The 18,351-nt window shown below is 33.0% G+C and overlaps 1 protein-coding gene across 6 annotated transcripts in view; it reads left to right on the top strand.

Annotated features, from left to right (window-relative positions):
• Positions 1–18,351, top strand: part of ZNF280D (zinc finger protein 280D) — a 117,309-nt gene that overhangs the window by 88,852 nt on the left and 10,106 nt on the right. For all 6 annotated transcript variants that reach the window (XM_070579292.1, XM_070579290.1, XM_070579308.1 and 3 more), the window contains one exon: positions 4,215–4,260. In XM_070579292.1, coding sequence (XP_070435393.1) covers positions 4,215–4,260 — 46 coding nt within the window. The remainder of the gene's footprint in view (positions 1–4,214; positions 4,261–18,351) is intronic.

Below are 18,351 nucleotides of genomic sequence, written 5' to 3' on the forward strand. Positions count from 1 at the left end.
ACAGGAGAGGACTTGACTGTGAGGCAATGCAGTGGAAATTTGAAGTAGATCCACTAATTTTAATCCTGGTTCTGTTGCTTAATGGATTTATTACTTTTTTAAATTACGTTATTACTCTCATCTACAAGATGGGGCAATTGGATTATATAATCTCTTAGGACTTAGGTGGAATTCTAGTATATTATGATAGTTCTGAATTGTGGATTGAAAAATAATAAATAATAAAACAGGTCATTCTCTGGATGATGATTTCGGCGTTATCTGTATAGAAGTGATAGTTGGAAATGTGCCTAAGGTTGAGATATACAAGACTGAGCAGGTCTGAGTAGTAAATATTTCCATATGAATGTTCTGCAGGCACCACTAGTTCAGTATGTCAAAAACTTAATTCATTTTTCCTGCAAAATATACTTTTTCCTCCCTCTTAATTCCCTGTCATGGTTAATGGCGTTATTATTTTGCCACTCAAGGCGGGTGTTTGGGGGATCCTGTTTGCTCTCCTCATTTACCTTTATCCAGTTGGTACTTAGATTCTGTTGGTTTTACCTTGTTTATCATCTCCCTAAACTTCCTCTTCTCCATTGATACTGCTGCTGCTTTACTTGAGATGCTTGTTAACTGTCTCTTATCTGGACTCCCTGAGTGGAGCCTAGCCTCTTCTAATACTGCTCTTTCTCTTCCTGAGGCACAAATCTGGTCATACTTTCCTATTAGCCTTAGAATAAAGTTCTCAGCATAAACACCTTAGTGCAGCAGTGAAAACTTTTCCTGAAGTGGCCCTTGCTGTTCTTCAGTTGCATCTTCAACTACTTTCCCTTGTTCCGTACTTTCCAGTCTTAAGAGACCACTCAGGATCTCGTATCACTGCTGTCTTGTTTCATACTTCTTTGCTTTTGCTCTGCTTTCAGTCCCCTTCCCCTGCTTTGCTAACTGCTGTTCTTGCTGCAAACCAAGTTCACTGTAGTATCTTCACCGCTTTCTTGCCTCTTTTCCCTTCATAGTGACTCAGTCCTTTCTACAGCCATTGTGTCATATAGATGTCTCTTTTCTAACACTTTTCACAATTCTGCAGTAAACATTTGCTTCAATATGTTTCCTTGACAGTGAAATCCTTGAGAGGAGGGACTGTCTTTGCTTTGGACTGGGACTCTTAGTACAGTACCTGATGTATGTGCAGTCTGGTAAATGTTTAGTTCAGTCACCCTTTCTGCATATATCTGTTAATACCTGTCAGAACAAATGATCAGAAATGGTGCGCTGGATGTTTTACTATTATTTAATAGTCTGATGATTTCTATGTTAAATTTAATTCTGGATGTCTAAGTAGAAGATCTTGAGAACTGGTTCACTTTATTACTGGTTTGTACAACCTCTTTTCACCTTTTTTAGCATGCTTACAAATATTCTTAAATTGAAGATTACATTTTGAAAATCAGCATTGAAAGTTTTGGCTAATTTTAAATGTTATTGGAAAGAAAGAATGTGGCCTGGCTGAAATGAATCTGAACACTTCCCCTTGTAGCTCCTTTCCCTGCCCCATAGCATGTTAATAGTATGAATGAACCTTCAAAAGAACATAATATACAGTGACCCAAAATATTCATTTTACGCGTAGCCTTGGATTGGTCATGTGACCTGCAGAAAAATGCAAGTAGGGACATTTATTTCATTTTAAACTTTAGGCGGAAAGGATTGTGCTTAAAAATATATCAGAAAGATCTATTTCAGGAGGTTTACATACAGAAGAAAAATTACTTGAACTCTTGATCTCTAATGATTTGTTGTTGAAATTGATCACCAATCCTTCTGTTGTCTTTACATTGAAATCTTAAATAGTATCTGTTTTAAATGCTATACTACTTTTTTCTATAAAAAATTATTGCAACATTCACAGGTGAAAAGTAATTACCTAATGGCAGGTCATTAGCTCAGAACTTTGAGCTTAGCAAATTTCACTGTCTTCTGCCAAGGAATTGAATATCTCAAATGATGACTATTTCAGCAGGTATCTTTATTGAATAAGAATTACAGGTAAGAACATTTTTTTCCTTTTCCAAAAGTATTAATAATGTATTAGTAGTTGTATTAAAATTTGTTAATCTAAAAGAATGCATTTGTAGTTACAAAAATGTAGTGTACATTTTAGTGAATTTATAACGCAATGAAATTTTATGTAGTATGCTTTTCTAATTTTTTTAATATTTGTTTTTCCAAATGTTTTCACTGGTTATTACAATTCTGTCCCTTAAACAGAATACCAGTATGGTTAAAGCCACAAAACAAGATTGGGATCATGGGCCTCTTAACGCTAGTTGTTTTAATAACTTACTTAGTTCTCGTCTACTAGTTTCTTGGCCAGCAAAATGAAGAAAAATAAAAACCTGTGTCACCAACCTCCCTTGCAGAGATATTAAGAGGACTCAGTTTCCCCAATTGAAATGCCAGCAGTAATAGTAACACATGCTTAATTAATAGCTTTCATTTTAATTGCTACATAAAATCAATTTATTAGAATAGCTATATGTGAAAATGATTAGATGGTAGTATTTCTTTTGTAAGAATGTAAAGTCTTACTTTGGTAACGTTTTCAACAGTAAGCTGAAAAGGAAAATTCTTTTGTAAAATATTTTTAAACTACTTTGTGACCAATTTGTTTCACAGTTTTTCAAACTGAGTTTAAAATTATTAAATACTTAGAAATAAAAATCAATTGTAATATAAAGATTTATTTCAAAACTTCATTAATGCAATATCTACTTTTTGTTTCTTCAGACTAATTTTTCATGTTTTCTTATTACTTTATACATTACTCTTAAAACTATTATTTTCCCTCGTAAATCATTAAGGCATTGAAGTTGTACTGTACCCTTGATATTATTTTATCTTTATGAATATTGTTCACAATTAAATACTTGAGAGAATTACAAAATCTTTAACCCAAAAATGATTGACATTTGTGTATTTTGTCAATTTTTTATGCTAGTTTTTTGCGTTTAAATTTGTTTAGTAAATTAGTCTCAAATTATTGTAATACACTGCCAATGTAGTGCTTCTACAAAAACAGGGCATGCTCTATTTTAAATTGTTTGCAATTTCATGTAATAGCTAAAATATAGATAAGTAATTTTGCACTGTTTCAAATTATTATTAATATCTAGTAAAGCATTAGCATTTATAGTCTGACTTTTTAAATGTGCCCTCAGAGAATGGATATAAAGAAGAGGGGTGTTTGTCAACTCCATATTTCATTGACTAACCATTAGAGTAGCTTTTAGGATAGTTGTCATTTCTATCCTACTAGATGTCTTCATTTGTGTCCATGAAATTTAAGTTAGTCTAGTTGTTGCTTCCGTTAAATGTATTAATCCTTAAGTATAGCTGTGAAACCTTCATAAAGTTATAAATCACTTAACTCTGCCATTTTGGATTAGGTAGGCACACTATGCAGATTAAAATTGAGTTTAATGTGCAGTATCAGCAAATAATATTTAGTCATTAGGAGTTTCCAAAACAAAGATGGCTTGGAAAAACTAGCTTTTATATTGATTATTTTAAAAGATTTTATAGATGGCATATGGCTTCTTTAATGTTGTAATAAGTTACAATTAGTGTGGTTTTAGAATCAAATAAAATCTGTTGTTAATATTTGAGCTGTGCTTATTGAAGGTTTTTAAGAAAATATATCCTTCAAAATTCTAAATTATTTCTGTGATTTTACCACCTCTAGAGTAAGTTAATTGTAATATATATTGAAATGGCATTATCGTATTAAATTTTACAATAGACAAAATACTTATCTTCTCTCACTTTTTGTCTTATAATAGTAAATAGTGATGCATATTATATATATGTTAAGTGTATAACTTTGCTTTTTTTAAAGAGTAATTATTTTTTTGAAACTGTTTTGCTAATGTGTTATGTCTTTTATTTTAAATTCCAAAATTAGCATAGAGAACATTTCTTAAGTGCTCCTATTTTTAGAGAAGAAGGAAATACGTGTCTATATTTATTTAGCACATTTATTGAATCTACTGTTTATTCTCATGCATTTTATTTTTCCCTTAAAATATTTACAGAGGTTATTTATAATTATAGTATAAAATATACATTAGTTTAATTTACATTTTAATCATTTTAAGCATGTCAAAAAGAACTTTCATATTTTTCCATTGTAATTATAAAATAAAATATTCAATGCTTATTTTGTTTTCAAGAATGAAAAATGAAGTTCCCACTAAGGAACAAGAACCTGCATCCAAGGTAAATTTTGTTTTATTTTATACCTTCAAGGTTTATACATTTGAAAGTATTGTTGGTGTGATTTTTAAAACATTTCAATTCATCATGCATACATCAATACAATTATTGGCATGTTATCAGGAAGAAGAAGTTGAGATCTTGTTTTTTGTTTTCATTAGACATAAAAATATCTAAAATATCTAATATCTAAAAATATCTGAGTAAAATTGTCAGGTGGTTTTTTTTTTTGACAAAGACATGGTATATTTCACTTGCCTTTTGTTTGGTTCAGGTAGTGAATAATGGAGATAAATTTATGACTTAAAAATCCTGAAGTCAGTAAAACCTCAAACATTTGGTACATTGGAAAATAAATCTTTTTAGATGGTTCAGTTTCCTGGGGCATCTAGACTGTCAAAAGATTGAACTAATTTTTGAAATCGAAATATTTTGAATGTGTATTAAATATGTTTCAGCTCTCTTAAACAAGCACTCTGAATATAACTCTCAGAGTTATCATATAAATGTTATTTACTAGACAGTCTTATGGATGAATATAGAAATAATTTTGCTCAAGTACTTTCTTGATGCCAATTTTTAATTTTTTTTAAAGATTGACACCTGAGCTAACATCTGTGTGTTGCCAATCTTCTTTTTTTTTCCTTCTCCCCAAAGCCCCCTAGTACATAGTTGTATATTCTAGTTGTGAGTGCCTCTGGTTGTGCTATGTGGGACGCCACCTCAGCATGGCTTGATGAGCAGTGCCATGTGCACGCTCAGGATCTGAACCAGTGAGACCCTGGGCCGCCCAAAGCAGAGAGTGAACTTAACCACTTAGCAAAGGGGCTGGCCCTGATGCCAATTTTTTAAATATATTTAATATTACTTGCTTCTTTCTGAGTATAATGAAGTGAAAACAGGTTCAGCATTTATCTTTTGAATAGCATTTCTGTCTTGTACAGTGAATAAGTAAAACCTAGGCAGAAGTAACAGCCTTCTCCCAAGTAGCTTTCTTTTATACCACAGAAGATTTCCTTTTGTTTGAAAGGTTTTTAACTGCAAATAAATTTCTTTAATTGATATAGGATATTTTGGCTATGTGTTTATTCTTGAGTAAGTTTTGGTAGTTTGTGGTTTTCGAGGAATTGGTACATTCTATCTAAAATGTTGAATTTATGTCTATAGAGGTATTTGTAGTATTCTCCTATTCAATGAATGTCTGTGGGGTCTACAGTCATAATCCTCTTTCATTGCTAAAATTGTTTTGTGTGTTCTTTTCTTTTTCTATTGTTGTCATATATTTTACTTTTATATAGGTTATTAAGACAGAATACAGTATTAGTGTTTTTGCTTTAGTGAGTTTCTAGAACAATTAAAACCTTAAAAAAAATTTTATATTCACCTTCATTTTTAGCATTTCCAGTACTCTTCATTTCTTTATGTTACTCTCCATTCCTCTCTGGTATCACACTCCTTTTGCCTAAAGAATTTCCTTTGATATATCTCATATTGCAGATCTACTGGTAATTCATTTTTCCGTGTATTTTTTAATTGAAAAAAGCTTTATTTTTCATTTTTGAAAGATATTTTTTGGTGAATATAGAACTCTGGGTTAAACTTTGTTTTGCTTGTTTTCTTTCAGCAGTTTAAAGAAGTTATTTTATTGTCTCTTGGTTTGCATATTTTCTGACGAGATGTCTTAGTGTAATTTTTCTCTTTGTTTCTATATATGTATGTAATGTGTCATTTTTCTTTGGTTGCCCTCAAGATTTTATCTTTATTTTGTCTTTAGTTCTCATCAGTTTGAAAATGATACGTCCAAGCCTGGTTTGTTCATTTGTTTATTTTTGTTTTTATCTACTTGTGTATTTATTTATTTTGGGCATTTATCCTGATAGTGTTCTTTGAAGTGTCCTGTATCTTCTATGTCTGGGGTTCTGATTTCACATATGTTATACCATTCGATGTTAGTCCCTGTTCTTAGATGCTCTGTTCTGGTTTACACCCCACATACATACACTCTTTCTTTCTTTGTGTTTCAGTTTGGATAATTTCTATCTATTGACCTATCTTCAGTTTTACTGATTTATTTTTCAGTTGTATCAGGTCTATTGACGAGCTCCTCAAAGGCATTTTTCATCTCTTTCATTATGAGTTTTTCCCCTGACATTTGCATTGATTCCTATAGTTTCTGACTCTCTGCTAAAATTCCCATTCTGGTCATGCATGTTGTCCTCCTCCTTTTTCTACCAAACATTTAATATATTAATCATAGTAATTTACAATTTTCTGTACAATAGTTCCAACACCTGGATCATTACTGAGTCTGGTTCTGCTGATTGCCTTGTCTCCTGATAGTGCATTTTTCCCCTTGCTTTTCTGTGTATTGTATAATGTTTGGTTGAAAGCGAGACCTTATATATGTAGGACTGAGATAAATAGTATTTATATCTGAAAATAAGCATACTTTTCTTATGCTAGGCCATTAGTGTGGGGTTTGGGTCTACCTGGTAGTGAGTTGACCTGAGTTTTGGTTTTCTTTTTGCTATGGTTACCCTCAATGTACCACCAGGTTTAATTCCTCAAGTATCTCGTGCTTAGGTGCAGGTTATATTGCTGGAGGTTTTTCTCTCAGTGTCCTTGCTCCACACTCAGCTTTTGTCTTTTCCTTTGAGACTGAGCCTCAGAGGATGTCTCTCTCTCTACCCTCTTGCCTTTCTTTCAGCAGTATTGCTATTGCTTGTTATTTGATGTTTGCTAGCCCAGTGGTGGGTAGTGGGGGTCTCGTGATATTCTCTGTTGTTCTGGTGTAGCCTCGTTCTTAACATGGCTCTGTGTCCCTGTGTTTTGGGAATAGGATTTTTTTCTTCCATCCCCCAGCCACAGTCATTTTCGGTGCCCTGGGGGTGACAGAGTTTGCCTCTCTTCTTTCCAAATATGTAAAGACATGAACATGAAGAAAATTTATGAGTCCATAATTTCATAACATCATCCATTGGTTCTTTCCTGAAGCATTCATCCTTCACTGGATTAAATCATTGAACTCTTTCCTTTGATTGCCCTGTTTCGTCTATGTCAAATGAAGCCAACCATTTCATACATAAACTAAATTTCTTAAGTTTCCTTTTTATTAAAAGAAAAACAGCTCATGCTAAAAACTTAGCAGACACTAAGGAGAGTTAAAGGAAGCCATAGTAAATGGAAGGTCACATAGAACAATCTTGGTCCAGGTATTTCTTTCAAGTATGTATATAATGTTGGATAGTCCCTTGAATAGATCCATGTGTTTATTTTACATACACATACGATATGGTGGGTAGTTTGAGTTAATCTTTGAGATCTTGATCGGATGCCTTGTAGTGAAATTAATGTTGTCATGCCCCAGTAATATTTTCCTATTATCACATTTTCATTTGCATAGTTTTGAAAATTAATCCCTTTCATACACTAGATTGTATTTGGAATTCATATTATACAGTGGCTTCTAAGCCTCTGTTCTGCTACTATGTATAGTCTATATACTGCAACATTGTACTGCTCTTATTTGCTAACTGTATATATACCATGACTCTTCCCCTCCAGCATTATGGTTAGTGTAGTTTTATTATAACTAGGGAGTAGGCAAGAAGAGGTAGGTTGTAGGTACAGATGCCTTCCTCTTTCCTTCCTTCCTTAGCTCTTAGGGAACATTTGATAGCATGTTTCAGGAATCTTCATATTGGGAACAAAGATTAATAAAATTATTTTCTTATCCTCAAGGTGCTCAAAATCTAGTAGGCCAGTTAGACATAAAAGAATCATACTTAATCCAATAAGGATAACTGCCATATTCCAAATATATCAGGTACAGTAGGTACGTACAGGAGGTCCTTCAGAGTGACTTTATGATATTTTTCTCTCTTCTTCTTACTATTCTCCTCTCAATTCATACATACACATAAATATGCAAAATAGAGGTTCTGTTATTTCATTAATGAAATGGCAGATTAGCTCTAGTCTCCTTCCTAGAAGACTACGTAGGACTATCCATAAAGAATTTCTAAGGTTTTTGTTTTTGTTATTATTATTATTTTTTTTTTTTGCTTTTTGCTTTGTAACTTTTTCAGACACTTGAGAATTTCAGACTTCGTAAAATTACTTTTTATTTTTAGCAAATTAAAAGTTAAGATGTTGTGCTAGAATGTTTATCATAAAAATAGTTGCTCATCTGCCCCACCTTTTTCCATCCAACTCTTTAAAGGCTAGCCGTTTTTAACTCTTTTAGCTGTTTGATCTAATATTTATCACCATATTTCTAAATAATATAACCCTCTTTTATTTTGTTTTTTTTTTCTTTTTTTGAGGAAGATTAGCCCTGAGTTGACATCTGCTGCCAATCCTCTTCTTTTTTTGCTGAGGAAGACTGGCCCTGAGCTAACATCCATGCACATCTTCCTCTACTTTATATGTGGGATGCCTGCCACAGTGTGGCTTAACAAGCAGTGTGTAGGTCCACACCTGGGATCCAAACCGGTGAACCCCGGGCTGCCAAAGTGGAATGTGTGAACTTAACTGCTGCCCCACTAGGCCAACCCCTTTATTTGTAATTTTTTGACACTGTGACTGACTGTTGTGGTAATTAAGAATTTACTTCTCTAGACTACCATCCCTTCTTTCTTCTGTCCCCCTGCAGCATACCAGCCAGGAATTAGAGTGAGGCAAGTGAGGCCCTCACCTCTGGTACAGAATTTAAGGTAGTTCCAAAAATTCAGTAATCAGATAAATAATATTTTCATATAACATTTTAAAAATTCAAAATTAATACAAAATAATCCTTGAGGATCACAGTATCAAAATTTAGTTAAAGACAAAATCCAACCATGCACTTGGATGACCCTGAGAGTCATCCATGTGGGGGATGCAGGCACAACAACATAAATCTCTCACTGGCCCTTTTTTCTGATGGTCCTTGTTCAGAGTTATGTGGGAAGTCGGCAAGTTGTTTTCATTGTTTGTAGCTGCAGTCCATAGTACTACTAAGTAAAAGGGAAAGTTTTATTTAATTACATGTACATATTTGTGTGATTTTTACAATATTATTAAGAGCACTAAGGTAAGTAATAAAAAATTTGCTTATTAATATATTTGACCTTTCACAAATGAAATTTGATCAAATGTCAAAATTTTCTGAAAGTATTTTCTTATCAGGGAATTTTATACTTTCTTCACTTAAAACAGTGACAGTTTACTATTATTCACTTGTTTATATTAAAAAAAAATATTTTTCACTGCTTTTTTTTTTTTTTAACAAATTTGTCTGGAAACCTGGTATGTACTTTTCTGTTGTTTGTAATTAGTGATTTTTGTATTTTTCATACAAATGTTTATATACACCTGTTTGTTAAATATTGTAATTTATATGAATTAACATAATTAAATGTTCACTATAGTTAAGTAACTATTAATTAAAAATAAATATATTTAAAATTTATACTGAATATTTTTTAAAACAAATATGTCATCTCAGAAGCCAAGTGATGCCTTGTCCAGAAGAAGAAGAAAAACACATGCAGAAATTTATCAAAATTATAAGGGGCAGTAACAAGTTTAACTAGAGAAACACAATATTCCAGCTACTTAAAATGAAGTCTCCAGCTGACACTATTAGAATAGAATTATCATAAAATTCAGAGTTTAATCAAGAATTTTCTTGAAATTGTGAGGAAAAATGTTAGAACTCAGAAGCTAATTAAGGATAAGCAAGAAAATAAGATACATTTAAAGTAAACTTTAATAATTCTTTATTGTGGCTACCTATTTCTGATAAAATAAAAATGGTTTTAATAGAGCATGGGCCATCCAAGGACAAGATACAGATTTTAAAGTATCTGTTTCGTATGATGGGCCAAAAATATACTGTTGGGAAAGGATGGTGTCTTCAATAAAGGGTGTTGGGAAAACTGGACAACCACACGCGAAAGAATGAAACTGGACTACTATCTTACACCATAGACAAAAATCAACTCAAAATGGATTAGAGAATTGAATGTAAGACCTGAAACCATAAAACTTCTAGAAGTCAAAGAGCTTACTGCCTATATTATTGGTCATGGTGATGATTTTTTGGATTTATGCCAAAAGCAAAGGCAAAAAACCCAAAAATAAACGAGTGGGACTACATCAAACTAAAAGCTTCTGCACAGCAAAGGAAACCATCAACAAAATGAAAAAGCAAGCTAATGAATGGGAGAAAATATTTGGAACTCATGTATCTGATATGGGGTTAATATCCAAAATATATAAATAACTCATACAACTCAAAAACAAAAAAAATCAATCCAATTAAAAAATGGGCAGAAGATCTGAATAGACATTTTTCCAAAGAAGACATACAGATGGCCAAAAGGTACATGAAAACATGCTCAACCTCACTAATCACCAGGGAAATACAAATCAAAACCACAATGAGATTTCACCTCATCATTAGAATGACTATTATCAAAAAGACAAGAAATAACATATATTGGCAAGGATGTGGAGAAAGTGAATCCTTGTGCACTTTTGGTGGGAATGTAAATTGGTGCAGCTACTATGGAAAACAGTATGGAGGCTCCTCAAAAAATTAAAAACAGAACTGTCATATGATCCAGCAGTTCTACTGCTGGGAAGTTATCCAAAGAAAATGAAAACACTAATTCAAAAATATATATGCACCCGCACGTTCATTGCAGCATTATTTACCATAACCAAGATATGGAAACAACTTGTGTCCATCGATGAATGAATAAAGAAATTGTGGTGTGTATACACAAACACACACACACAGTGAAATATTGTTCAGCCATAAAAAAGAATGAAATCTTGCCATTTGCGACAACATGGATGGAATTGAGGGTATTATGCTAAGTGAAATAAATCTGACTGAGAAAGATAAATACTGTATGATCTCACTTATATGTGAAATCTTAAAACCACAGCAAGCTCATAGATACAGAGAACAGATGGGTGGTTGGCAGAGGTGAAGGATTAAGGGTGGGCGAAATGGGTGAAGGCAGTCAAAAGGTACAAACTTCTAGATACAAAATAAACATGGAATATAATGTACAGTATGGTAGCTATGGTTGATAAGACTATTGCATGTTTGAAAGTTGCTAAGAGACTAGTTCTTCAAAGTCCTCATCACAAGAAAAAAGTTTCTGTAACTGTGTATGGTGATGGATGTTAACTAGCCTTATTGTGATCATTTTGCAGTATAGACAAATATCGAGTCACTGTGTTGTACATCCGAAACTAATATGTTATATGTCAATTATGCCTCAACAGAAAAGTGTTTTTTAAATGAAAGTATTTTTAAACATAGGTTCAAACTGATAGTTTTTTGTTTCTTTTAAAGATTGGCACCTGAGCTAACAACTGTTGCCAATCTCTTTTTTTTTCCTGCTTTATCTCCCCAAACCCCCCTGGTACATAGTTGTATATCTTAGTTGCAGGTCCTTCTAGTTGTGCCATGTGGGATGCTGCCTCAATGTGGCCTGACGAACAGTGCCATGTCCGCACCCAGGATCCAAACCGGCGAAACCCTGGGCTGCTGCAGCGGAGCGCATGAACTTAACCACTTGGCCACAGGGCCGGCCCCCCAAACTGATAGTTTAACAGATGATGCTTTACAGAACGTGATAAAATGTGCTAGTGATTTTAGATGTTGGTATGTTTTGTGCAGAAATAATTCATCTCTCAAAGGATCACAAGAAATTATTAGAAATCCAAATGCTATAAAGTTTCTAAGTTCAGTTGAACTTATAGGACATTATAATCATAGCTTATCATTACTGGAGTCTGTGTTTCATTTGTCTAGAAAAATTCAAAACAAATTTATAATACTATTAACAAATCGTGAAATCTGAAATACTTGTGAGAATATGAGAAGCAAAATATTTTTCCTTACCTTTTGATTGTAAACCAAATATTATCCATCATGAATGAGTGTGTCTGATTATTAGGTATGTTTACATTAAGAATAATGTCATCAGAAGAGAAGAAAGTTTTATTGATTTGATTGAAACAAAAGAAAAACTGGACAGTTATATCTCAATAAAGCTGTTATTCTTTAAAAACACTAGATATGGTCTAGCTTATGAGATTATTAATAAGTTAGAAAGATGATATTTACATAAAAAATTACCCTGGCCAAGGATTTGATAATGGAGCAAACATGGTAGATATATACAAGGATATAAAAGCCAATTTTTTTCTCCAAAAATAATTATCGCAAATTTGTATCTTGCTCAGCTTATAATCATAATTAAATATAAAAAAATGCTGCATCTGTGAATTCAAATATGATAATGTTTTTTAGTATTGTGTGAAGTATACATATTTATAGAGCAGAGTAATTCATCAAGCAGATAGAATATGCTTATCTATTCTAAAAACATTAAAATCACATACAGGTACCTGATGGGTGTCAGGATTAAATGCAATCAAGACAGTTTGCAGACAAAGATGTTTATCAAATATGAGAAGACAATATCAAATGTCAAAATACATTGTTTAAATAGAAAGAATCTTAATACAAATATATTACAAACTTTTATGCAAATTATCTGTATGAGATGATACTTTGGGCTAGTGGCAAAAGTTGGTAAAGATCTACAGTCAGAAAACATGAACATTTATAAAGTGGCATGCTTAATAAAAGGCCTTTCCCTTTGCTTACTACAAATGAGAGAGTAATTTTGAAAGTGTGTTCAATGAATGTAAAATCTGAGCAAGAGATGTGAATATTCTTCCTGTAAAGAAATTGGAAATGTATGAATCACTGTATGAGAGTATTGATAATTATGGGAAAAGTGCATATCAAACAGATATTAAGGTTCTAAATGCCCTAATTTCATATTTGAAATATACATATGAAAAATTAAATCAAGTATCTTCAGATTTTGAATTTTTAACCTGGAGAAAAGTTATTCTGTATAAATACATCTGATTTTCAAAAAGCAGCCACTGACTCAGCTCTTAAATATTCTGACAAAGTTCTGTAGAAATTTCATGTGGAATAGTTTAAAGCAGCATACAATATCAATAAACTGTAATATAAAATAAGCATTATGTTTAGGTCTTCTAAAACTTATTAACAAAGTGGTATTCAGAATTTTAAAACAATACCAACCACAGTAGCATCCTGCAAAAGAAATTCCAGTAAGCTGAAGTTGATTTAAAATTGTTTAAAATTGTTTCTTGGTCGAGAGAAATTATCAAACATGGCAATTTACTTATTTGGAAACAAGAAAAGAATTAGATTTTGAAAATATTGATGTGTTGCTTTCATTAAAGCCAGGAAAGTAAAATGATAATAAATTCTGGTTTGGGTAGAAATAAAATGTTTAAACTTAAAACTACTTTTGTGAATTCAATGCATCTACTTTTCAATTTTTCAACTACTTTCTGAGTAATATCCTTTCCCTAAGAGTCTGGGAAGATGGCAGAGGAGGAAGCACCAGGAATCTGTCTCTCCACTTAGACAACAGTTGAACTAGCAGAATCTGTATGACATAACTATTTTGGAACTCTAGAGTCTGTCAAAGGATTGCAGCTTCCAGGGGAAGGCTTGGACAACAAATTGCTGTTAACTTTTAGCACTTAGCACTGTAGCAGCTACCCATCTTCCACCCCTAACAGCATGGCAGGCAGCTCTGCACATGTTCCTGAAGCATGTGCACACAGGTTATGGAGGACCATGGTGGGCAAAAAGGACTCTGTCTTCCAAATATTGGAGACCTATGCTCTTATCACTGATTGCTCCTGCTTATTAGAGTTGCAGACAAAAGAGGTGGGCAGCCATTGTTGTTATACCTCCCCTCATTGTTACAAGCCTCTCTCCCTCCAGCTGTAGTGACTTCCAGGGGATTTAAAGGGACAGCACCACTTTTTTCCTCCCTTCATTTTTCCCTTTTTCACCTTTCTGAAGCCAGACATTAAAGACTAGTACACTCAGAAACAACTGCATTTATAGGTAAAATTAGACAGTGATTGCATATGCCCAGGAAAAGGCTCAGAAAGGACCTGAGAAGACCTTCAGTTTACACCTCAGGCTGATCCTGGGAACAGAGACAGCCTACAATAATCAAAAAAAACAATAAACAAAAACAGCAAATGCTGGAGAAAGGGAAGAATCTGATTCCCAAAGTTACCAGATTATTAGAATCAAATGTCCAGTATTCAACTAAAAACCACAAAGGATACACAGAAACAGGCAAGTGTGTCCCATTCAAAGGGAAAAAAGTCAACAGAAAGTGTTCCTGAAAAAGGCCTAATTGCAGATATACTAGACAAAGACATTAAAACAACTATCTTGAAGATGCCCAAGGAACTGAAGGAATATGTGGAGAAAGCCAAAACAATGTGTGAACAAAATGAAAATATCAATAAGGAGATCAGAAACCTAACAAGAAACCAAAAAGAAGTTCTGGAGCTGAAAAGTATAATAACTGAAAATGAAAAATTCACTAGAGGGATTCAAAGGCAGATGTGCACAGACAGAAGAAAGAATCAGCAGGCTTGATGATAGGACAATGGAAATTACTGAATTTGAGGAAAAGGAAAAAAACAGATTGAAGAAAAGCAAAGTGAGCCTAAGTGAGGTATGGGACACCATCAAGCAGACCAGTGTACACATTGTGGGAGTCCCTTGTGGGGGCAGAAAGGGTGTTGGAAGAAATGACTGAAAACTTCCCAAATTTGCTGAAAGACATGACTGTAAACATCCAAGAAGCACAATGAACTCCAAGTAAGATGAACTCAAAGAGATCCACACTGAGCCATGTTATAATCAAACTTTCAAAAAATAGAGAATCTTGAAAGTATCAAGGGAGTCGTGAATCATCACATACAAGGAATCCTCAATAAGATTGTCAGCAAATTTCTTACCAGAAACTTTGGAGGTCAGAAGGCAATGGGCCAATATATTCAAAGTGCTAAAATGAAAAAAAACTCAATCAAGAGTCCTATATGTGGCAAGACTGTCCCTCAAAAGTGAGGGAGAAATTAAGACATTCTCACATAAAGAAAACCTGAGGGAGTTTGTGATCACTAGACCTGCCCTGCAAGAAATGCTCAAGGGTGTCCTGCAAGTTGAAATGAAAGGACACTACATGGTAACTTGAACCTGTATGGAGAAATAAATATCTCAATACAGATAAGTACATGTGCAATTATAGAAGCTAGTATTATTATAACAGTGATTTGTACTGTGCTTACTGTGTTCTACATGAGTTGAGACAAATACATTTAAAGAAAAAAATTATTACTGTAAAAGCTAATTTAGTATAGCTTTGGTTTGTAACTCTAAATCTTGTTTTCCACATAATTTAGGAGACTAATACATTTAAAAAGAATTATTAGTTTATCTTTTGGGACACACAGCATATAAAGATGTAATTTTGTGACAACAACCAAGAGGGGTGGGGATGGAGCTGTAGAGAAGTAGAGTTTTTGTATGTTATTGAAGTTAAGCTAGTATGAATTCCAATTAAAATGTTATAACTTTAGGATATTAAATGTAATTCCCATGGTAACCACCAAGAAAATATCTACAGAATATACACAAAGGGAAATGAGAAAAGAATTTAAACATTTATCTACAAAAACTCAACTAAAGACAAAAGAAGTCATTAATACAGGAAATGAAGGCCAAAAAAACTCTAAGGCATGTAAAAAACAAATAGCACAATGACAGAAGTAAGTTCTTCCTTATCAGTAATCAATTTAAATATAAATGGATTAAACTCTCCAATCAAAAGCCAGAGGTTGGCAAAATGGACAAAAATACACAGTCCAACAATAAGCTGTCTACAGGAGACTCATTTGAGATCCAAAGGCATAAGTGGAAAATGAAAGGATAAAAAAGATATTTCATGCAAATAGTAACCAAAAGAGAGCAGAGGTGGCTTTACTAATATCAGACCAAATAGACGTTAAGACAAAAAAGGTTAAAAGAGAGAGAAAAAGGACATTATATATTAATAGAGGTTTCAGTACAACAAGATGTAATAGTTATAAACATTTATGCATCTAATGACACAGACACCAAAATATATGAAACAAAAACTGACAGAATTAAAGGGGAAAAATATACCATTCTACAATAATAGTTGGAGGCTTCAGTATCCTACTCACAATAAAGGATAGAACAATCAGACATAAGTAAGGGAATAGAGGACTTACCTCAATAAACCAACTAGATCTAACAGACATAAACAAGACACTCTACCCAGCAACGACAGAATACACATTCTTCTTAAGTGCACATGGGACGTTTTCCAGGATAGACCATATGTTAAGCCACAAATTAAGTTATGATAGTTTTCAAAAGATAGATATCATACAGTGTATCTTCTCTGACCACATCAGGATGAAATTAGAAATCAATAACAAAAGGAAAACTGGAAAATTCACAAAATTGTGGAAATTAACACTTTTTAAAACAACCAATAGATCAAAGAAGAAATCCAAAAGGAAGTTAGAAAATACTTAGATAAGAATGAAAACAAAAACACAACATACCAAAACTTATGGGATGCAGTGAAAGTGAGGCTAAAGGGGAAATATACAGATGCAAATGCTTACATTAAAAAATAAAAGAGCTCTCAAACAACCTAAATGTACCACTTAAGGAAGTAGAAAAAGAAGAGCAAACTAAACCCAAATGTAGCAGAAGGAAAGAAATAGGATTAGAGCAGAAATAAATGAAATAGAGAATAGAAAAGTAATAGAGAAAACTAATGATACCAAAACTTGTTCATTGCAAAGATCAACAAAATGGGTAAACCTTTAGCCAGATGGAATATTTAAAAAAAGAGAAGACTCAAATTACTAAAATCAGAAAAGAAAGTGGGACATTGCTACCAATCCTACAGAAATGAAAAGGATTATAAGAGAGTATTATGAACTTGTATTCCAGCAAATTGAATAACCTACATGAAATGGACAAGTTTCTAGAAACACAAAATTTACCTAGACTAAATCACAAAGAAATAGAAAATCTGAATAGACATGTAACTAATAAGGAGATTGAATCAGTAATCAAAGATCTTCCAACGAACAAAAACCCTGGACCTGATGATTTCACTATTGAGTTCTACCAAACATTTAAATAAGAACTAATACCAATCCTTCTGACACTTTTCCAAAAAAGTTGAAGAAGAGGGAACACTTCCCAACTCATTATGTGAGTCCAGCATTACGCTGATACCAAAGCCAGACAAGGACAATACAAGAAAAGAAAACTACAGACCAATATTTCTTATGAACAGTGATGCAGAAATCCTCAACAACCTAGGAATGTAAGGAAACTACCTCAACATAATAAAAGACATATATGAAAACCTACAGCAAACATCCTACTCAATGGTGAAATACTGAAAACTTTTTCTCTAAGATTAGGAACAAGGCAAGGATCCCTGTTTTCACCACTCATTTTCAACATAGTACTGAAAGTTCTAGCTAGGGCAGTTAGTCACGAAAAAGAAAGACATCCATATTAGAAAAGAAGTAAAATTCTCTGTTTGCAGATATCATCTTAATATGTAGAAATCCCTGAAGATACCACAAAAAAACTGTTAGAACTAATAAATGAATTCATCAAAGTAGTAGGATACAAAGTCAACACACAAAAATCAGTTGCATTTCTGTACACAGTGAACAATCTGAAAAGGAAATTCCAAAAATAATTCCGCTTACAGTAGCATCACAAAGAATAAAATGCTTAGGAATTAACTTAACCAAGGAGGTGAAAAACTTGTGCAATGAAAACTAGAAAGCATTGCTGAAATAAATTAAAGAAGAAATAGGTAAATGGAAACACAACACATGTACATGAATCGGAAGACTTAATGTTGTTATGTTTCATTACTTACCCAAAGCAATCTACAGATTCATTGCAATCCTACAAAAATCCCACAGACATTTTTGCAGAAATAGAAAAGTTCATCCTAAAATTTATGTGGAATCTCAAGGGCCCTCAAGTAACCAAAACAATTTTGAAAAAGAAAGACAAAAACTGGAAGACTCACACTGATTTCAAAACTTACTACAAATCTATAGTAATCAAAACTGTGGTATTGGTATAAAGACAGA

Source organism: Equus przewalskii, chromosome 1, assembly GCF_037783145.1.
Source record: "Equus przewalskii isolate Varuska chromosome 1, EquPr2, whole genome shotgun sequence".
In the NCBI taxonomy this organism is placed as follows: domain Eukaryota; kingdom Metazoa; phylum Chordata; class Mammalia; order Perissodactyla; family Equidae; genus Equus; species Equus przewalskii.